The 22,212-nt window shown below is 42.8% G+C and overlaps 1 protein-coding gene across 5 annotated transcripts in view; it reads left to right on the top strand.

Annotated features, from left to right (window-relative positions):
* Window positions 1-22,212, top strand: part of LOC110502569 (echinoderm microtubule-associated protein-like 6) — a 101,716-nt gene that overhangs the window by 65,082 nt on the left and 14,422 nt on the right. Inside the window, exons 14-36 of one of the 5 annotated variants that reach the window (XM_021580700.2) lie at window positions 788-974; window positions 1,134-1,239; window positions 1,443-1,536; window positions 1,963-2,063; window positions 2,352-2,554; window positions 6,462-6,573; window positions 6,906-7,033; window positions 10,424-10,565; window positions 10,747-10,899; window positions 11,111-11,242; window positions 11,349-11,437; window positions 11,583-11,759; window positions 11,905-12,109; window positions 12,258-12,384; window positions 15,013-15,027; window positions 16,195-16,203; window positions 18,885-18,963; window positions 19,127-19,256; window positions 19,381-19,479; window positions 19,834-19,854; window positions 20,133-20,306; window positions 20,491-20,699; window positions 20,861-21,018. In XM_021580700.2, coding sequence (XP_021436375.2) covers window positions 788-974; window positions 1,134-1,239; window positions 1,443-1,536; window positions 1,963-2,063; window positions 2,352-2,554; window positions 6,462-6,573; window positions 6,906-7,033; window positions 10,424-10,565; window positions 10,747-10,899; window positions 11,111-11,242; window positions 11,349-11,437; window positions 11,583-11,759; window positions 11,905-12,109; window positions 12,258-12,384; window positions 15,013-15,027; window positions 16,195-16,203; window positions 18,885-18,963; window positions 19,127-19,256; window positions 19,381-19,479; window positions 19,834-19,854; window positions 20,133-20,306; window positions 20,491-20,699; window positions 20,861-21,018 — 2,850 coding nt within the window. The remainder of the gene's footprint in view (window positions 1-787; window positions 975-1,133; window positions 1,240-1,442; window positions 1,537-1,962; window positions 2,064-2,351; window positions 2,555-6,461; window positions 6,574-6,905; window positions 7,034-10,423; window positions 10,566-10,746; window positions 10,900-11,110; window positions 11,243-11,348; window positions 11,438-11,582; window positions 11,760-11,904; window positions 12,110-12,257; window positions 12,385-15,012; window positions 15,028-16,194; window positions 16,204-18,884; window positions 18,964-19,126; window positions 19,257-19,380; window positions 19,480-19,833; window positions 19,855-20,132; window positions 20,307-20,490; window positions 20,700-20,860; window positions 21,019-22,212) is intronic. The other 4 variants (XM_021580701.2, XM_021580702.2, XM_021580703.2 and 1 more) reach the window with 4 other exon arrangements.

Here is a 22,212-nt window from a genome sequence, read left to right as displayed (position 1 = left end):
AGATGGTTGTCCTTCTGGAAGGTTCTCCCATCTCCACAGAGGAACTCTGGAGCTCTGTGAGAGTGACCATCGGGTTCTTGGTCACCTCCCTGACCAAGGCCCTTCTCCCCTGATTGCTCAGTTTGGCCCTGCGGCCAACTCTAGTCTTGGTGGTTACAAACGTCTTCCATTTAAGAATGATGGAGGCCACTGTGTTCTTGGGTACCTTCAATGCTGCAGAAATGTTTTGGTACCCTTCCCCAGATCTGTGCCTCGACACAATCCTGTCTCAGAGGTCTACGGACAATTCCTTTCGAACTAAAACAGTAGCTTGGTTGTTGCACTGTTAGCTGTAAGACCTTATATAGACAGGTGTGTGACTTTCCAAATCATGTCATACCAATTGAATTTACCACAGGTGGACTCCAATCAAGTTTCAGAAACATCTCAAAGATGATCAATGGAAACAGGATGCACCTGAGCTCAATTTCGAGTCTCATATCATAGTCTGAATATTTATGTGAATAAGGTATTTCAGTTTGTCATTTTTTATTTTAAAAAATCTGTTTTCAGTTTGTCATTATGGGGTTTTGTGTGTAGATTGATGAGGAAAAACATTTATTTAATACATTTTAGAATAAGGCTGTAACGTAAGAAAGGTGGTAAAGGGGAAGGGTTCTAAATACTTTTCCGAATGCACTGTAAGTGGCTTTCACTCCCCTTAATATAGTAGAATTATGTTTATTGGTGTGACCTATTTGTGTGTGTGTGTGTGTGTGTGTGTGTGTGTGTGTGTGTGTGTGTGTAGGTACCGCGGCTACGACTGCAGGAACAACCTGTTCTACACCCAGGCGGGGGAGGTGGTGTACCATGTGGCAGCGGTGGGCGTGGTCTACAACAGAGAGCAACACAGTCAGAGGTTTTACCTGGGCCACGATGATGACATCATCAGCCTGACTGTACACCCACTCAAAGACTATGCAGCCACTGGACAGGTACACATGTAAAATCTCTCTCTCTCTCTCTCTCTCTCTCACTCACTCACTCACTCACACACACACACACACACACACACACACACACACACACACACACACACACACACACACACACACACACACTGATCTTAATCACCTCTTCGTGAATGAATCCAGGTTGGCAGGGACCCAGCCATCCATGTGTGGGACATCCAAACCCTGAAGTGCTTCTCCCTGCTCAAGGGCTTTCACCAGAAAGGCGTTTGTGCCCTTGATTTCTCTGGTATGGCTATGTATTTTCCTGGGCATGTAACTTATGTCATTATCAGAATGTAATATCAATACCAGCCTATTGAATGATCAAAGCCCATAATGCTTCTTAATTTTTCATAATTTTTCATATTTTGTAAATGTGTTGTCCATGGGTGTTCTGTCCCTATGTCTGTTAAGATGTCAAACTAAGAGTAGCTTGTTGTTTCTGTGCAGTGGATGGGAAGAGCCTGGTCTCAGTGGGCATTGATGAACACCACTCTATCATCGTGTGGGATTGGAGGAAGGGGGAGAAGCTGGCCACCGCAAGGTACTAAAAGCTTTTTCACACCGGCTGATTGCTACTAATTGTGTGATCAGTGGGGGTGTGCATTTAGACATTTAGAGTTATTACAAAAACAGGGTTTTATAGAATAGTTCAGCTAAGCTGGGTTCAAATTGTAATTTTTTCTTTCAAATACTTTAGCTGCGCTTGAATTGAGCTTACCTGGCACAATGGAACTTATGGTATAGTCCTAAAAGTCTGACAATCCAGGCAGGCTCAATCAAGTGCTCAAAGTATTTGAAAGAAATCAAATTCTACTTGGACTCAGGTTTGTTGTCTTAATGCTAACACATTTGTAGAATCAGTTAGGAGTTTTTTCCTGACCACATTACATCTCCAGGAAAAACTTAGAGCTCCATGTATTTGAGCTGACAGAATGTGAAGTGGATATTATGGCTCTGTTATTCCCAGGGGACACAAAGACAAGCTGTTTGTGGTGAAGTGTAATCCTATCCTCATGGACAAGCTGGTCACAGTGGGAATCAAACACATCAAGTTCTGGCAGCATACAGGTGTGCCCTCCTGTTCTTCCTGGCTGTCTCTCTCATACCATCAGCAGTGTTGGGGAAGCTACTCTGAAAATATAGTTTACCAAGCTACCAATTACTTCACACTAGAAAAAAATCAGCTACACTAAAGCTACCCTTAAGAAAAATATAGTTCCATAGGTGTTTTTACACAGGATAGTGATCCGCCCTGTAATTCTTCTTATGAACAACTATTTAGCTTGTCAGGCATGGTATGTTTATTGAAATCAATTAATGTATGCCTGAGTTTCTAACGGTGTGCTGTCTCTGAAGGTGGGGGCCTTATGTTCAAGCGAGGCATCTTTGGGAGCCTGGGGAAGCTGGAGACGATGATGTCCGTGTGTTATGGTCGGACAGACGAGCTGGTATTCTCTGGAGCCGCCACAGGGGACATATATGTCTGGAAGGAACCCATGCTGCTGAAGACCATCAAGGCCCACGACGGACCTGTGTTCGCCATGTACTCCCTGGACAAGGTTCTGTACTGGATATCAGCCCTGTCTGCTATCAACGAACTGTTGGTCAACTAGTTTCCGCTCATCTTATAATCATGATCTCAATAATCATAATATAATAATAAGATCATCATCTTAATGCATGGTTATTTTGACCAATGACAATTGGGAATGGCTCTATATTGTACTCAGTGGCTTCCCAACACCCACTTAGTGTAAATATTTCAGCCGGTGCCTATTCCACAAGTTACCACCGGCTAAATCTATGACGTTAAAATGCCTATTTACTCTGTTCCTATCTGACTGCGCAATCCACTGTCTCATCAGCCCAGCCAGGCAATTTATAAACTTGATCTCCACTATAAAAAGCAGCTAGACATTATCTCACATTTCAATAATAGTGATAATGCCCTCGAAGCCGGTGTTTTGAGGATATATTGGCACGGGTTTGCCGGCCCTCTGGCCTAACATGCCAATATATCCTCCAGACACTGGCTTCAAGGGCATTATCACTTAAATATAAGTTACCAACATATTCAAATAATGATTGACATATTTTCATTAAAAACTTTATTTTGATGAATTTATATATACTATTTCATCCTTCTACAAGATACAGTCCCGACACAAATCTAGGGTTGCTAGCAAAGCCGGCTGGTCGTTCGTTCAATCGGTTCGGTTGACAGAGATGCAACCCAGTCGTTCAGTCTTTTTGTTCTATATCTATGGACGCCAGCCAGTCGTTCGTTCTAAATGTTCCATAGCCATACTGGCTGGTAATGTTCTTATCCCTTGCTTGCTAGTGAGCCAACTATGGCCAACTTACAGTCAAGTCAGCATTTGCATTTGCTGTTTTCTAGTGACATTTATTTGGATAGATCCACTACATTGAGCTAATAATGTGCAATTTCGCCTGGTGTAGAAAATGTGCTCTCTCGTCAGGACACTGTTATTCAGAGGAGCTAGCCAACAACACAACTAACACAATCCCTTCAAACTGAAGCTGAAAAGACTGCAAACCAGCTGCACTTTGTTCCGTTTTACCTGTTTTCTATTGATAGTTCTTTGTATATATCCATAAAAATTATGCAGATTCATGATTTCGACTGGCTGGAAAAAACTGCCTGCCCGTCTGTCTCATCCCGACTACCACACATAGTTCATTACTATGGGACAGCTGGAGATCGAATTTGAATATTGATACAATATTGTAAATGTCATAGAGACAGACAGTTCAGTATAGCTATTTAGCTAGCAAAACGATTCTCATTCCTTGCTAGCTAACCAAATGACACCTGCATCTCTAGCTGTAGCCACCGAAAAACAGTGAGGGTAAAAGTTGATCACTCACCCACTCCTCCAATGACTTGACATCCTCCCAGCAGCTAGCTAGCTAACGGTAGGCTCTGTGCTTTTAGCTTGCTAAAGAAATAGCTACATAAATAGATACACTGACCTATTAGCAACGTTATGAGCATGACTGACTTGTGATCATTGCCCTTGCTAGTTTTATTGTATTGACATTCTCAGCCTTAGTTAAATTGGTCAAATTTTTGTCCAAATATTGAGTCCTTTCAAACTGTAACAGTGGTGGAGGGGCCTCAGTGGAGGCTGCTGAGGGGAGAAAGGCTCATAATAGTGACCGGAATGGAGAAAATGGAATGGCATTAAACTCCTGCAAACCATCTGTTTGACCAAGAGAGACTGGCCTGCATAGTATTTATAGTATTTACCTCAGCCCTCTGACTACAATGAAGAGCAAGACGTGCTGCTCTGTTTGGGCCAGCCACAGCTTAACCTGTTTTTTTGGAGTGTGGTGTCAAAAAAGCATAGCATCTCTTTATGACGGACAGACCTCTCCCCGTCTTTACAACCATTGAATCTATATGTTTTGACCATGACAGTTTACAATCTAAGGTAACGCCAAGTAATTTAGTCTTCTCAACTTGTTCAACAGCCACACCATTCATTACCAGATTCAGCTGAGGTCTAGAACTTAGGGAATTATTTGTACCAAATACAAAGCTCTTAGTTTTAGAGATGTTCAGGACCAGTTTATTACTGGCCACCCATTCCAAAACAGACCTAAACTCTTTGTTAAGGGTTTCAGTGACTTCATTAGTTGAGGTTGCTGATGCGTATATGGTTGAATCATCAGCAAACATGAACACACATGCTTTGTTTAAGGCCAGTGGCAGGTCATTGGTAAAAATAGAAAAAAGTAGAATGCCTAGAGAGCTGCCCTGCGGTACACCACACTTTACATGTTTGATATTAGAGAAGCTTCCATTAAAGAAAACCCTTTGAGTTCTATTAGATAGATAGCTCTGAATCCACGATGTGGCAGAGGTTGAAAAGCCATAACACATGTGTTTTTTCAACAACAGGTAATGGTCAATAATATCAAAGGCTGATTGATCACAAAGACAACAGAAGCTGCCTTCACTATGCCAGCACCATTTCAACTTCAACATTTCAACATCATCAAATCACCTCTGCTTAGTCTAATACAGGGACAACTTAAAGATACAAAAAACAATTTAGTCCAACCAACGTAAGCTAAATATCATGTGGCTGTCCATGGTTCTAATTTCTGTGTGTATGTGTGTGTGCACGCTCGTTCATGCATGTAGAAAAACATGTTGACTCACCCTACTTGTAGAGAAACGCCAATGCCATCCTCCTCTCTTTCATGTTGACGAAACAGTTTATCACTCTGTCATACAGTACAGTTATTTTTTGTTGTCCAAGGCTACCTGGCTAAAATGCTTGCTCGCTAGCCTAACTTCCATTCATGGTCAGTGTTAGCTAGTTAACGTCAGTCTTCTACATCTAGCTACATATTGAACTTCCATCCTCTCAGGCCAGAGGCACAACAATGTATGAATTAATGGTTGGATCAGAATCGCTGTTATAATCATTGACCAGTATGGAGAATTAAGTAAAATCACAAGTCCAAATCTCTATCTCCATCTAATTTAGGAAAGGGATGATTTTAGCTAGCAAGGCACCGGAGGACAACAACACAAAGATATGCAACAATTCAATTTTTTCTGTCAATGATGTATTCTCCCAATGGGATTTAGTTATAGGAGTGATGCCAAAATCCAAGCTGGCTTCCCTTGGCACATTTTTTTGTTGGCTGCTTTTCCAGCCAACAAGTGCTCAGCATATGTTGAAACTTCTTCAAGACTGTAGGAAAAGCATTCCTTGTGAAGCTGGTTGAGAGAATACCAAGAGTGTGCAAAGCTGTCATCAAGGCAAATGGTGGCTAATTTGAAGAATATACCATATAAAATATGTTTTGATTTGTTTAACACTTTTTTGGTTACTACTTGATTCCATATGTGTTATTGCATAGTTTTGATGTCTTCACTATTATTCTACAATGAAGAAAATTGTAAAAATAAAGAAAAGCCCTTGAATGAGTAGGTGTGTCCAAACCTTTGACTGGTACTATATATGTGATGCTTTCCCCGAAAACTTTCATCAGAGAAGTAGCCTTAAGGAGGATGTGGGAGGCCATTCCTGGTAGAGACCTCCACTGAATTCCTGATGTGTTGTTGTTGTTGCTGCTGCTTCAAATCCTTGACAGGCCCTGCCTGCTAATAGAATAGTAATTGTAATTCCCTGCTGATTCTGTGTGTTGGGAAAGATGTCAGCGAAAGACAGTATTTTTCATTTGTCTTCCATCCATACTTTCCTCATGCACTTCATCATCCAACACTACATTCTCAGTTTCAAGACAAGCTGACCCCCTAGCATACTTCAGCATTTCAGACAGACCTCTTGAGAAGATGTCAGGCAGAAGATTAGTGTAGGTCAGAGCCCCTATCTCATCCGGCCTTCATCACTGAAAGTTTTCCTCAGTGTGATTGTCAGAGTTGGAGTACACTGGGTGACGTCCCTCTGCTGTTGTTCCCTCCAGGGCTTTGTGACAGGTGGGAAGGACGGAGTGGTGGAGTTGTGGGACGACATGTTTGAGAGGTGCCTAAAGACCTACGCCATCAAGAGAGCAGCTCTCTCCCCGGGATCTAAAGGTAGGATAACACTCTCTGCCCTACAGTAACTGAAAGAGTCTATGACAGATTCAGAAACACTGTCTGAGAAGTGCTGTAGTTCTCTCTTGAAGCTCACACTGACCATGTAAAGCACATATCTCTATCAGGAAGCATAATGTGTTTGAAATTTGACCATAAACATTCAATAGATACTGTAACCATCATTGACCACTTTTGCCTCCTACATTTAGTGTTGCCATCTCTTGGCCTCATGTGGAATTGCAGTTATATTTCACATGGATCTGCTGCTATCGATCTGGGAGGATTTAGCACTGTAAGTCTTTACAGTGCTATTTGTGTGTGTCCCCCAGGGCTACTCCTGGAGGACAACCCCTCCATCCGTGCCATAACTCTGGGACACGGACACATCCTGGTGGGAACCAAGAACGGAGAAATACTTGAAATCGACAAGAGTGGACCCATGACCTTGCTGGTCCAGGTAGTGGGTTTGTTTGTGTGTGTGTCTGTGTGCCTGTGACTGCGTGTGTGCGTACAGCTGAAACACCTAGGGTGGTGTGTTTTACTTATTCTACTTGGTTTTCCCAATTCGGGTTAGAGACATTTTACAGCAGCATCCTGCAGTAAAACAGCAGCCCTCAAGTGTTGTCTGTTCTCCACCTACTCAGGCTTCTGGATTTGTTGGCTTCTTCCCTATTTCCTGTGTTCACCACTCAGGGAATGCAGTCGGAAATATATCTTTGCATATCTGAGGCAGGCTTTAACAGTTTGCCGCTTGGCTGGTTCCGAAAAGCTCTGTGTTCCCCCTCTGGATTATCCAGCCCAGTTGAGGAATAGTTCATAGCTTAATATCTCAATACCTTCTTCCTTATTATTGTCAAACCTGTCACGTTTCTTTCCTCGCCTGTGTGCACAAGGCTTGTGTATGGCCTCTGTAGTAGTAATGTGCAGTTTGCGAACAATTAGTTTTACTGACTTGAGAGTCATGATTCGTTTTTCTGAGGGACTCATTCGTTTTAGTCGTTCGTTTGACTTGCTGGCCGCAATTAATTCTACAGCAGGGTTAATACGCAGTCCTCCGGCTCAGTGGCTCAGGAGACCTGCTCCAACCAACAACCCAAGAATGGTGCTGCAATGGATACCTGCTGTTTTACTGGCTCCTGACCATTTGTGTTTTTTGCACTGATCTTACATTGTTTTGTGCATAATGTTTCCGCTATTGTTTCCTATGACCGAAAAACACTTCTGGACATCAGAGCAGTGATCACTAACTTTGGACCAGGCCCTAATCCCAGAGACTCGGAAACGGAAAAGACGGTGTAAGAGAGGCGAATAAATATCTGCCTCTACCCTCCTATAAGGGCACAAGGCCAGACACAGGTGCAGACAAAAGAGACAGATGGTTAGAGTCTTTGTTTATTAATATCTAAAAGGAGTAGGCAAGACAATGGTCGTGGACAGGCAAAAGGTCAAAACCAGATTCTGAGTCAAAGAGGTAAAGAGTGGCAGACAGGCTCGATGTCAGGGCAGGCAGAAGGGTCAGGCAGGCGGGGTTCTCGGGGAGCCGGGGTAGGCTGTACAAGCTCACCACTAATAGGGGAAAAAAATACTGGGTGGTTGGGATTTCTTAGAGGTGGCAGGCAGCCTCTGAGCTAACTCCCTGATTTGCTCCATAATATCCTTAAACCCTTGGTCGTGGCGTTCCGTCAAGGAACAGAGCCCTTCCAGAAGGTCCTGTAACAGCTTCTCATGTCTCCCAATGGTGTCTCCCTGCAGGGAGACAGCGTGGCGGAGCTGGTCCAAGTCTGCTGGGTCTGTCATGGCCAGTTCGTACTATAAGGGCACATAAGATAAGAGACCCAGATGCAGACACAAGAGGCAGATGTTTAGAGTCTTTGCTGTTTATTAATATCCAAAAGGAGTAGGCAAGAGAATGGTTGTGGACAGGCAAAAGGTCAAAACCAGATTCTGAGTCCAAGAGGTAAAGAGTGGCAGACAGGCTCGATGTCAGGGCAGGCAGAAGGGTCAGGGATGCCGGTACGGAGTCCAGAAAAACAGGCAAGGGTCAAAACCGGGAAGACTAGAAAAAGAGAATAGAAAACAGGAGCACGGGAAAACACTCTGGTTGACTTGAAAACATACAAGACGAACTGGCACAGAGAGACAGGAAACACAGAGATAAATACACTGGGGAAAATAAGCGACACTTGGAGGGGTTGGAGACAATCACAAGAACAGGTGAAACAGATCAGGGCGTGACACCTTCGTTCTATTGGCGAACGTACAATCACTGGTGAACAAACTGGACGAGCTCCGTTCAAGACAAGCCTATCAACGGGACCTGAAGAAAAGTAATATCCTATGTTTTGTGGCTGAACATGGATAATAAGAACATGGGTAATATACATCTAGCTGGTTTTTCTATGCATCGTCATGACTTTAGCGTTGGGTAAGGTTGGGGGGGGGGGGGGTCGGTTAACGACAGCTGGTGCACAATCTCTCATTATTAAGGACGTCTTGAGGTTCTGCTCATGGTAAGTTGTAGGCCACACTATTTACCAATAGAGTTTTCATCTGTATTTTTCATAGCTGTCTATTCCCCACCTCAAACCAATGCTGGCGCTTTTATTATGACGTGTTTTACTTTTCAATTGTTTCTCTATTTTCTGTCTGTCTGCATTGTTGTGAAGGGCCTGTAAGTAAGCATTTCACTATTAGTCTACACCTGTTTACGAAGCATGTGACCAATAAGATTTGAGAAAAAGACAAGTTTAGAACTGTTAATTGATCACATTGTGTTATAATGAATGCAATCAATTGATTATTAAATGTTATGATGGACACAGTTTCATAGATCCAAAACATACATACAGCATCTGCTCAACAAACTCCAACTCAAGAACAAATCATTTGGGGTGCTGCCTGGGGACAGCTTGGGTGCTGCAGTTCGCAAACGATATTCTGCTTATCACCCTCACGGCAGTCAAGCAATGCATTCTGCCAAGATCTCGTTCACAGTCTAGTCCAGTAGCGGCCACAACTAGACCTCGTTTCAAATGTTTCAAGAAATGATTTTGTTTGTATGCCTAGCAATCAACACATGTACATTGTTTAAAGCACACTTTTACAAGTCTCAATCACAAATGACAGCTTGTAGAACCATGACTCTTTCGAGTTTTCAGCTCATAATTTGCAGGTAGGGGGTCCTGCGTGCTCTGGGCATTACTGACTCAAATTAACAAAATGAGTCAAAAGATTTGTTCTTTTGACTGAACAAGACGAAAAGAGCTGAACTTCCCATCCCTGCTCTGTAGTGCTGCATTGTAGATGACAGTTACTGTAGTGTGTGTGTGTGTGTGTGTGTGTGTGTGTGTGTGTGTGTGTGTGTGTGTGTGTGTGTGTGTGTGTGTGTGTGTGTGTGTGTGTGTGTGTGTGTGTGTGTGTGTGTGTGTGTGTGTGTGTTTCTGACTGTCAGTGTATCTCTGTGGTAGTTCCCTCCTATGGGTGTGGCCCAACTCTTAAAGCTCAGAGTCAGAGCCTTCCAGACTCCCTAGCGGTCAGGTACCTGTGCTCTGTTGCCATGGTGAACAGAGCTGATAGGGATGGGTTTTGAAGGATCAGTATGGATGTGTTGTTGGGTAGAATGACTGCAGCTATCTGAGATGCGATCGATTGGGCTTTTGTTTTGTCTCAAAAGTACCGTCTCACACTCAAACCCCACTTCAATATGAGCACAATGTATTGTCCTGAGAAAAATGGCAAGGGATTTTGTGGGTGACAGGTGTGTCAAATAGATTAGGTGTAGGTCAGGGCGTGTCAACTGACTGACTGACAGCTGTGTGTGTGTGTCTGTCTGTTGCTATGGTTACAGGGTCACATGGAAGGCGAGGTGTGGGGTCTTGCTGCTCACCCCCTGCTCCCCATATGTGCCACAGTGAGTGACGACAAAACCCTGAGGATATGGGAGCTCTCCACCAACCACCGCATGGTGGCCGTTCGCAAACTTAAAAAAGGTACTGCTGAATGTTTATCTTCATCAACTAATGAGTCATTAAGCGAGTCATTAATTCCCATGATCATCAACAAACATAAGGCACTCCAGTGTCACCTTCTGTTTCTGTGTCTGTCAGTCTATGTCTGTATCTCCATTTTGGAAGTGTATAAGTGTGTGTGCGTTGTGTGTGTGTGTATCAGGTGGAAGATGCTGTGCCTTCTCCCCTGATGGGAAAGCCTTAGCGGTGGGCCTCAATGATGGTAGTTTTCTGGTGGTGAACTCTGACACCCTGGAGGACCTGGTGTCCTTCCATCACAGGAAGGAGTCCATCTCTGACGTCAGGTTTTCACAAGGTAACCTTTGACCTTTGACAACTGACTTATCATTAAAATGTCCATTCATTGTTGTCTGTATTTCATAACACTGCTAATATGCATAGGTATTTTTTTAGTAATGTTCATTTGAGTTAAACCTTTCCTAAAATATGAAGTGAGGTTTCACAGATTAGCATTTTCGCCCACCTGGCTGAGGTATTAATTATTTGTTCTATGGCTTCCTCCTTAGATGCTGGTAAATACCTCGCTGTGGCCTCTCATGATAACTTTGTGGATATTTACAATGTGCTGTCCAGCAAGAGGGTGGGAATCTGCAAAGGAGCTTCCAGCTATATCACTCATATAGACTGGGACTCTCGTGGTGAGTTTATGGTGTAATTGGGAGCAGAGCATGGATTCCTATTAGTACTCTGTCGATACAAGTTCTATTTTGTCTTTTGATTCTGAGATTGTTATTTTTTCTATAGGTAAATTGCTGCAAGTAAATTCAGGTGCCAAAGAGCAATTATTCTTTGAAGCCCCAAGAGGGAAGAGACAAACCATACGAAATGCTGAGGTAAGAGACCCAACTGAGATTGCAATTTTCTTGTAATTTTTCCCAGCTAGACATCAAATATTAATGGACACCCCATAAAAGCATGAGGCAGTGTTAAACACGGTGTGTGTGTGTGTGTGTGTGCATTCATGTTTCCGCCTGTCAGATAGAGAAGATGGAGTGGGCTACCTGGACGTGTGTTCTGGGCCCCACCTGTGAGGGGATCTGGCCCACCCACAGTGACATCACAGACGTCAACGCTGCCTCGCTCACCAAAGACAAGAAGCTGCTTGCTACGGGAGATGACTTTGGCTTCCTCAAGCTCTTCAGCTATCCAGCCAGGGTGAGACAGGCACTAGATGTCAATTCAATTTTACTCTCTTGAACTGAAATGGAATTGACCCCAACGCTGGTACATGACTCTGTTGTTAATTCAAGTCCAATGTTGTCTCTTGTTTTTTCGTGTGCTCTGTCTGCTCCCTCCTCAGGGTCAGTATGCCCGCTTCAAGAAGTACATGGGTCACAGTGCCCATGTAACCAATGTTCGATGGGGACAAGATGATGCCATGCTACTGACGCTCGGCGGAGCTGACACAGCGCTGATGATCTGGGCCCTGGAGAGAACCGGAGAGGGTCACAGGGAGAACCCTGTGGACAGTGAGGAGTCAGACGATGACATTGAGGAGGACGGAGGTAAACGCCAGCCTTTAGACTACTGATTCATACAGTACAACTCTAATACAACATTCTCAACAAACACATACAAAGCGATCTTGATCAAATCCTACTTTTCACAAACTGCTCTAATTGGTTGAGTCTATTCCTGTGGGCGTGTCTGTAGGGTATGACAGTGATGTGGCGAGGGAGAAGAGCATTGACTACACCACTAAGATCTATGCTGTCAGCATCCGGGACATGTGTGGCATCAAACCCCACCAGCAATTGAAGGAGGTGTCGGCAGAGGAAAGGTACACCCCCATGCCAGCTTCTGTGTTTGGACTGGTTGTTGTCATTCAAAGTGATAGAGCTTAAACATTAGAGTGTGTCTTGACTCCTGACTGTTGTGTTGAGTGTGTAGATTTAAAACAATTTAAAAAGTCTGAAGCAGTGACAATTTTTTTATTTTTTATTTCACCTTTATTTAACCAGGTAGGCTAGTTGAGAACAAGTTCTCATTTGCAACTGCGACCTGGCCAAGATAAGGCATAGCAGTGTGAACAGACAACACAAAGTTACACATGGAGTAAACAATTAACAAGTCAATAACACAGTAGAAAAAAGGGGAGTCTATATATACATTGTGTGCAAAAGGCATGAGAAGGTATGCAAATAATTACAATTATGCAGATTAACACTGGAGTGATAAATGATCAGATGGTTATGTAAAGGTAGAGATAGAGATATTGGTGTGCAAAAGAGCAGAAAAATAAATAAATAAAAACAGTATGGGGATGAGGTAGGTGAAAATGGGTGGGCTATTTACCAATAGACTATGTACAGCTGCAGCGATCGGTTAGCTGCTCAGATAGCAGATGTTTGAAGTTGGTGAGGGAGATAAAAGTCTCCCTCCTAAAAATTTAAAAAACTGTCAAGTTTTAGCTGTTGTTTTAGGCCTCAAAAGACTGTATTAACATCTTGATCCTAATCAGACTGCCATCAGCAGCCAACACCATGATTATCTCTAATTAGAAACCGGGTGGTTCAAGCCCTGAATGCTGATTGGCTGACAGCTGTGATATATCAGACCATATACCATGGGTATGACAAAACATTTATTTTTACTGCTCTTATTATGTTGGTGACCAGTTTATATATTTTTATTTATTTCACTAGGCAAGTCGGTTAAGAACAAATTCTTATTTACAATGATGGCCTACCCCGGCCTAACCCAGATGATGCTGGGCCAATTGTGTGCCGCCCTATAGGACTCCAAATCACAACCGGTTGTGATACAGCCTGGAATCAAACCAGGGTCTGTAGTGACACCTCTAGCACTGAGATGTAATGCCTTAGACCCCTGCGCCACTCGGGAGCCCTAAAATAATATAATAACAATAAGGCACATCGGGGGGTTTGTTGTATATAGCCAATATACCACGGCTAAGTGTTGTGTCCAGGCACTCCTCGTTGTGTCGTGCTTAAAGAACAGCCCTTAGCAGTGGTATGTTGGCCACATACCACACCTTCTCTGGCCTTATTGCTTAAAGGAATGCTTATAGAGCCCTCTGGTGTCAGAAACAGAAACTGCACCTGTCTTTTTTTGTTATTTGATACAACTTTAGTTACCTCCTACCTATCAATATACATCATGGTGTTGTTTGAGTATAACTGACATCTACTGTATGTATCCTTTTGTAAAGCCTCAGAGGTGGTCATTGTAGGATTGGCACGGATATAGATTTTGGTCTTGCTTTTATGATACAGAGTGAGTTGACTTTTTAGTGCTGAGCTGACATCATTTGCAGAGTAAGGGAAGGCTGCTTGGGGTGTTTTTTCATGTTAGGCTATTTCAAATGGAGTATGATGCCTGATTTAATCATTTGATAGGTAGATTAGTCTATAATGTCTATTTTACCAATCTGTACCACTTAACTCATTTGTTTTTACAAAAAGAGACATTATTCTATGCACATATAAAGATAGTTATCACCATTTCCGTGTAATGTCCTTCTGCACTGTATGTGTGTACTCTCTCTCCAATACTCTCTCTATATTAGTCAGCTCTGTTGCTATGATACGATGGATTGTCCTTGGCATGTATTGTGGGTGTAGCCCGTTGATATTGTATGCTGTGTGCATGTTTTATATGTTGTCCATCTATTTGTGGATTGTTGGATGTACGTGTTTGGGTCATAATCTATGTGGTAGATGTATGAGATTGCATGAGCATGTATTTGTGGCTTGTGTAGGAATCTAGTCAATGTATTGCATAATGTTATGTGCATGTATAGCAGGTGTGCTCTCTGGCGCTTCTGTGTGATATATGTTGCTATGATACCGATATGTGGTCTACACATAACAGTATCATTGGTATGAGCTCAGTTGCTATGAGACTGTATAGAGTATATACTCTAGTGAGTGTGTGTGTGTGTGGTATGTACAATAAGTAGAAGTATTGTTGTGAAAAATCCAATGCAGTATACACTTTGCATGATTTACAATAAAATTGTCTGATTATTTTATCCATGCCTTTATAATTTGTGTACACTTAATTCAGCAATTTGTATGTTTGCACAGTACTAACCCCATTAAGCAGTACTGTAGCTAGATATCCTCTCTATAGGCACCAATAAACAGTGATTGCATATAATGATATGCAGTTACTACAAACCCTGATATTATAGCTAATAGGGTCAATTGTTGCCCTATGACCTCCATTGTCTACTACACCATTAGAGTTGAGTGTTCAGTAGTGCGCTCCTAGTCCTTGATGAATGTATAACAGACTGTATTCTCTGGGGTTAGTCAGCTCCATGGTAACATGCTGATTTGTCCCCTCAACCTTACTATCTGTGATCCCCATGACTCTGGGGCACACTTCTGTCTGCAGAAACACCTAATATCTCTATTGTGTTTTAACTTGCATTCCTTTGGAGGCAGGGCATTGTCAAGTAAGTATGACCTAATGCATACATTCTGTGCTAGCTATGGGATGTGGATGTGGGTGGTATTCCCATACATTAAGTCCCATTTATACCTGGTGCTAACATGCGTCCTTTGTCCTGATCTTGTCCACATTCTGATTGTGCCCACATTGTTAGACTGGTGTAGATGATTAAAAGGCACATTGTGATCTGATTGTAAAGTGTAAACGGACAAGAGTAGGACGAAGGAAACATATTAGAACCAGGTTTATAAACAGGGCTTTAGATGTGCAGGACAAGGATAGAAGTAGAGTGGGCAGAAGCTAGAATATCTAACATTCAATAGAGTATGGTGTTGTTATTTCAACAGAATGGAAGAAAAACAGATCTGTGTTTATTCCTTTTTAACCTATGTACCTGTAATTTTAAAAGTGTTTGTTTATTCATTTATGTCCTATAATGGTACTACAGGAGCCAGGTCTGAAACATTTTGTAGTCATCTATTTATTTGGACTATGGGCATAACCTCCCATAGCCTATGGGTCCTAATATCACTCAGCTTGCTCAAACTCCTCAAATTCTGAGTAACATGAAAGCCATGGGAATTGCATGAGTAACACATTTTATTTCAGATTCTCACTTTTGTGTAATTTGTATCACAACAATATATTTTGTTTTTGGGTGTAGAGAGCACTAAGAGTACAGTAATGATCTACCAAGTGGTGCTGGAGGAGACCTTTCTGTTTCTGTCTCTCCCCCTCTCTCTTCCTCACTCCCTCTTGTGGGGCCCCAGACATCGCAGGACCTTGTTTTCCCATAACCCCTTGGGTGATGAGATGGAGGCACTGACGCATTTCTCTCTCCCTGTGCCCCTCCTCCTCCCCCCTCTCATAGGAGTGCTATTGCACAGTTTGCACAGGGACCCCAGTGTATGACCCCCTCCCCTTATTGCTCTTTAGACTGGGACACTCTCATTCCACACCTCTCCTCTGAGCAGTCTCTCTCTCTTTCTGGCATGCTGACAGTATGCTAACAGTCAGAGCATGGTTTGCAGCAGGCAAAAATGATGGGCAAAAAGCTCTCCAGGTTGCTTGTTGCATGAGCCTTATAGCTATACTGTAGTATAGTGAGTCCCCTCGGGCTCTGACCTGTGTCCTCTAAACCTCTCACTTGGTTCTGTCCACTGCTCTCAAGGGGATCCAGGTAAAGTGAGCTACTTGTGTCGATCACACTGTGTGTAAAAACTGTGGCTCCAGGTCCAAGTGTGTCTCTGTTTCTCTGTGATGTTCTGTTGTTCTGTATGTTTGTCCTGCATGGTTCATCTCGTTCCCATCTGATCACAACTGCATCTTTGCATCCAGACTGCAGAGTTTCACACCCAGGGGGCGGATTCTTCTTTTCATCTTCTTTTTTTCTGTTCAGATAGAGACATGGAATTAGACAACGTCCCAGACTCCCAGTTCATGTCACTGTGTGACAATCCTGGCTCAGCATGAAAAATGTTGCAATCAGTCCGCAGGAGTTAGTTACTACACTTGTGCAGATATTCAATCTGTGGTGTTGTGTGTGGCAACGCTACACTCTGATATGCTGATTGAACTCATTTCAGAGCACGTAGACATCATCACCAAAAAAATGGTTAAAACATATGGGGAAGAGGGAGTCTGATTTCAGAATGAAACAGGAGAAATGAAAAGATTGGAAATATTAACTCCCTGTCATGCAAGATCATCCAGACAATGCTTGTAAAGTGCTGTTCGGACAAACAGAGAAGAGCGGTAGTGTCTGTCAGCTGTAAGGAGTGTAAACTATGTATGTATGTGATCACAGCTATCACCTTTGGGCTATAGTGCTTTATCAGTGACCTGGAACCTTGTCTTGTGCAACCGTTTGACATGGTTGTAGTTATACAAGGCAACTGCGTGAAGAGACCCCTGGTGGCATGTCTTGTGGGGTACGCATGGGTGTCTGAGCTGTGTGCTAGTCATTTAAATAGACAGCTCGTGGTTTAAACATATCAATACCTCTTGGCAGCAGTTAATGTGGATCCTTAATACATGAATCAAATAAATGCACACAGTGGTGGCGCTGTATAACCAATCGTTCTGCATCGTCATTGCACTGTTCAACCTCCTGTGGGATTTTAACCTCAACGTCTACTTTAATGTGTGTTTCTCTGTTAATTTGTAGACTCTCTCTGTCTGTCTGTGCGCACGGAAGCATGTACAGATTTCTGTGAACCTTTGACAGCCTATGTTTAGGAGCAATAACTTCTATTCTTCCTCAAATGGCCCTGTGTTTTTGTGTCAGATAACAATAGTATTGATATTTATTTAACTAAGCAAGTCAGTTAAGAACAGATTCTTATTTTCAATGATGGCCTAGGAACAGTGGGTTAAATGCCTAGTTCAGGGGTAGAACAACTCATTTTTACCTTGTCAGCTCACGGATTCGATCTTCCAACCTTTCGATTACTAGTCCAACTCTCTAACCACTAGGCTACGTGCCACCCCAATATAATTCAGATGTTTAACAAGATCAGTCTGTTAAACCCTAAGTGTGACCATGGACCTCAGGTCTCAGCAAGGCCACATCACTGTGGTAACCAACACCATCTAGGAAATCTAATTTTACAACACATCCCATAACTTAATTTTTAATGAAGGTGGAATTCCACCAGTGCAGTCAACCAAGTGATTTTCCTGTTTTCTATATAATGTATTTCCACACTATGAGACTGGAATAATACTGTGAAATTGTGAAAATGATGTTAATGCCCTTTCAGTGTAAGAGCTGTTTGAAAAACCACCTGAATGTTTAAGCCTGTTGAGTTGGGATGGAGTTTTGGCCTGCCAGGTGACATCACCAGTTGGTAAATTAGTTAATAGACCAATAAGAAAGAGTTCCAAACCTCTCTGCCAATAACAGCTATTTTTCAGTTTTCCCCTCCCCACTCGGACCACTCCCAGACAGTCCTAGCTAAATTCTTACTTGAGAAATTGGTTTTTCTTATGAAGCGATTTTGTTTCTTTTATAAAACATTTATTGAAAACAATCACAGTAAGGGGGAGACGGAGAGAGAGAGAGAGAGAGAGAGAGAGAGGGAAATACAGGGAAGCCTCACCGAGAGGCAGATGTACGTGTGCAGCAGGCGGCAGTGCAGAGCTCCTAGACTGACTGAGTGGAATTTCATTCTGTGGCTCATTGCCATACATGTTAAATGTAACCTCAGCCAGCTGGTGTGATGTGTCATTATTGGTGGAATCCTTATGTGAAAGTTGACGCTTGTTGATGTTGTGAATGTGATGTGTCACCTTGGTGATATGTGTGTGTGCAGCGGCTGGCCAAAATTCATAAATGTGGAAAATGTAATGGGACAATTTCATTTGATGTATGCAATTTATTCCATAATATGTAGCACTGAATCTGTCTGTAGACATTGTGTAGTATCTATAGTGTCATGGGGCACACTGAATGTTTGTATTTATAAACAGTAAGGCCTATTATGAGTGATGAACAAGCAATGATGTACAGTAGCAATGCTTAACAATGTTTCTATTCAGAGTGATATGACTGATTGCAGCTGTTTTGTTCTCTCTGAGTTGCTCAAGCTGCAGTTTACTCCATAGGTCTATTCTTTCTCACGTGCCCTCTTTTATATTTCTTCCTCTCTTTGTTTCTATCTGCCTCATGTCAGACCAGACAGCCCCTTTAGAACTTGGCCTAATCTGTCCTTCATGTGCCATTGCTGTGTCCTATAATGAAATTGTTCTGAGAAAACATGACTTGGGTTTTTTTCTTTTGAATTTCTGTGGTAGACATGTTAATATATTTGTCCAATACATCAGCTGTGTGAGGCAGTTCTACCTGTTTACTCTCTGCAGGCCTCCTGTTAGCCGAGCTGCTCCCCAACCAGAGAAGCTACAGAAGAACAATATCACCAAAAAGAAGAAGCTTGTTGAGGTTTGTCTCACAGTGGTGTTAAAGTGAACTCGGAATGACTCTGATGTCGTACCCATCCTATTTTACATGTTCATGTTACATTTTCACTGTTTGTTATGAACCAGTGTTGGGCCAGTTTGGTGCACAGCGGGATGTGATTGGTCGGTGATGTGTGCACTTTCAGGACCTGGTGCTGGACCACGTGTTTGGGTTCAGGGGCTTTGATTGTCGCAACAACCTTCACTACCTCAACGACGGCGCCGACATTGTCTTCCACACAGCAGCCACGGCTATGGTGCACAGCCTCACCACCGGTACAGCTACATGGCCACACTTTTGGATAACCTACTCAACATTAACTTCAGGGCTTGTGATATCAATAGGAATGTACATGATAAGATGAAGATGAACTCTGTGTTCAATGCCATTTCTCCTCAGGGACTCAGAGTTTCTACTTGGAACATACAGATGATATCCTCTGTTTGACCGTCAATCAACATCCAAAATACAAAAATGTCATCGCTACAGGACAGATTGGTATGTCCTGTACTGCTGTGAATGAGCGTGTTTCATTTTATTTTGATTGCGGTTGTGTTTATATGTACTTTGCATGTACTTGTATGTACTTATTGGTAGCATTCGTGTGTGGGCTGACTGTGTGCACATGAGAGAAAGAGTTAGATATTGAATGCCTTATCGTCTTTTCATTTTTGTGGGCCATTTTTGGTGACCGGTTCAGTCTGCATTGGCACATTTTCATTTTGTTTGGTGCTAGAATTAGTCATATTGGTGCTTTATATCATAATGTCCTCAGCAGCATCTGAAAAAGCACTCACTTTAGATTTCAATTGTTATTTTGCTGCCTAATTTCCCATCGCTCACACACCATAGGTGAAGTGACAGACCTACCAGGTAAAACACCTTACAGATTGCCCCTTGTACTGATGTGTTCTAGTTTTACCCTATAGGTTTACCCTTTCCTTGCTGTTCTCCTACAGTTTTCCCAGTGGGCTGTCCTCTGTTTTCTATCCTTAGTTTGTCCAGTAATTATCCCTCTGTATTGTTCCATTGATTCAACCTAGACTCTGCCGAGACATTCTATCTACTACAGACAATTATTTGGCCTTTATTGCTCCATGCTGCATCCCTATATACTTGATCAGAGTATGATCTTTTTCTCTGTACTGCAGGCACCACCCCCTCCATCCACGTGTGGGACGCAATGAGTAAACAGACACTGTCCATCCTGCGCTGCTCTCACACTAAGGGGGTGGGCTACGTCAACTTCAGCGCCACAGGCAAGCTGCTGCTCTCTGTGGGGGTGGAGCCTGAACACACCATCACTGTGTGGCGCTGGCAGGAAGGTGAGCCATTCTGACCCTGGTAATATACACTGAGATGGTGGTAGGCTACAGCTTAGATTGGTCTGTGATAAGTGAATTTTTGTGATTAATTAATCATAACAATGTTGTTAGATATCATTCAGTAAACTGTAAATAGCAGGTCTTAGAAGTGTGTTTGTGCTTGTGTGTGTGTTCCCCTGTCCAGGTGCTAAAGTGACCAGTAAAGGAGGCCATCCAGACAGGATCTTCGTAGTGGAGTTCCGGCCAGACTCTGATTCTCAGTTTGTGTCTGTTGGCATCAAACACATCAAGTTCTGGACACTAGCTGGAGGCTCTCTCATGTATAAAAAGGGAGTGGTGGGCTCAGTGGAGGACGGCAGGATGCAGACCATGTTGTCTGTGGCCTTCGGTGCTGTGAGTATTGACAGCATTTTTTACTAAACTCTTTAATCTGCCCTAATGGATTTGATTTACCCTAGACTAATAGGCTAATATAATCAACCATGTTTTCTGTGATTCATTTGAGATAAATGTTAAGTTTTGTGATCCTACCTGTGTGGTTTCTCTTCCTCCAGAATAACCTAACATTCACAGGTGCCATAAACGGGGATGTGTACGTGTGGAGAGATCACTTCCTGCTTCGTGTCGTGGCTAAAGCCCACACCGGGCCAGTGTTCACCATGTACACCACACTGAGAGACGGCCTCATCGTCACAGGGGGCAAGGAGAGGCCGTGAGTAACGCACTGCTGCATGGCCACTGATGATCCACTCAATGATCCTCTTATAACACCATTCCTTATCAAACCAAAACAACAACACACAATAGCACCAAAATCACATCTGGAATTCCACTGGCTAACACTCTCCTCTTGTGTCCATGATGATGATGATACAGTTGAAGTTGGAAATGTACATACACCTTAGCCAAATACATTTAAACTCAGTTTTTCACAATTCCTAACATTTAATCCTAGTAAAAATCCCCTGTCTTAGGTCAGTTAGGATCACCACTTTATTTTAAGAATGTGAAATGTCAGAATAATAGTAGAGAGAATGATTTATTTCATATTTTATTTATTTCATCACTATTTGGTAGCATTGCCTTTCAATTGTTTAAGCTTCCCACAATAAGTTGGGTGAATTTTGGCCCATTCCTCCTGACAGAGCTAGTGTAACTGAGTCCGGTTTGTAGGCCTCCTTGCTCACACACGCTTTTTCAGTTCTGCCCAGAGATTTTCTATAGGATTGAGGTCAAGGCTTTGTGATGGCCACTCCAATGCATTGACTTTGTTGTCCTTAAGCCATTTTGCCACAACTTTAGAAGTATGCTTGGGGTCATTGTCCATTTGGAAGACCCAAATGCTACCAAGCTTTAACTTACTGACTGATGTCTTGAGATGTTGCTTCAATATAACCACATAATTTTCCCTCTTCATGACGCCATCTATTTTGTGAAGTGCACCAGTCCCTCCTGCAACAAAGGCTTCTTTGCTGAGCGGCCTTTCAGGTTATGTCGATATAGGACTCGTTTTACTGTTTCCTCCAGCATCTTCACAAGGTCCTTTGCTGCTGTTCTGGGATTGATTTGCACTTTTCACACCAAGGTACGTTCATCTCTAGGAGACAGAATGCGTCTCCTTCCTGAGCGGTATGACGGCTGCGTGGTCCCATGGTGTTTATACTTGCGTACTAGTGTTTGTACAGATGAACGTGGTACCTTCAGGCGTTTGGAAATTGCTCCCAAGGATGAACCAGACTTGTGGAGTTCTACTATTTTTTTCTGAGGTCATGGCTGACTTCTTTTGATTTTCCCATGATGTCAAGCAAAGAGGCACTGAGTTTGAAGGTAGGCCTTGAAATACATCCACAGGTCCACACATCATTTTCTGGAATTGTCCAAGCTGTTTAAAAGCACAGTCAACTTA

Source organism: Oncorhynchus mykiss, chromosome 23 (genome assembly GCF_013265735.2).
Source record: "Oncorhynchus mykiss isolate Arlee chromosome 23, USDA_OmykA_1.1, whole genome shotgun sequence".
Classification (NCBI taxonomy): Eukaryota; Metazoa; Chordata; class Actinopteri; order Salmoniformes; family Salmonidae; genus Oncorhynchus; species Oncorhynchus mykiss.
This window is presented reverse-complemented; position numbering and strand designations above follow the sequence as displayed.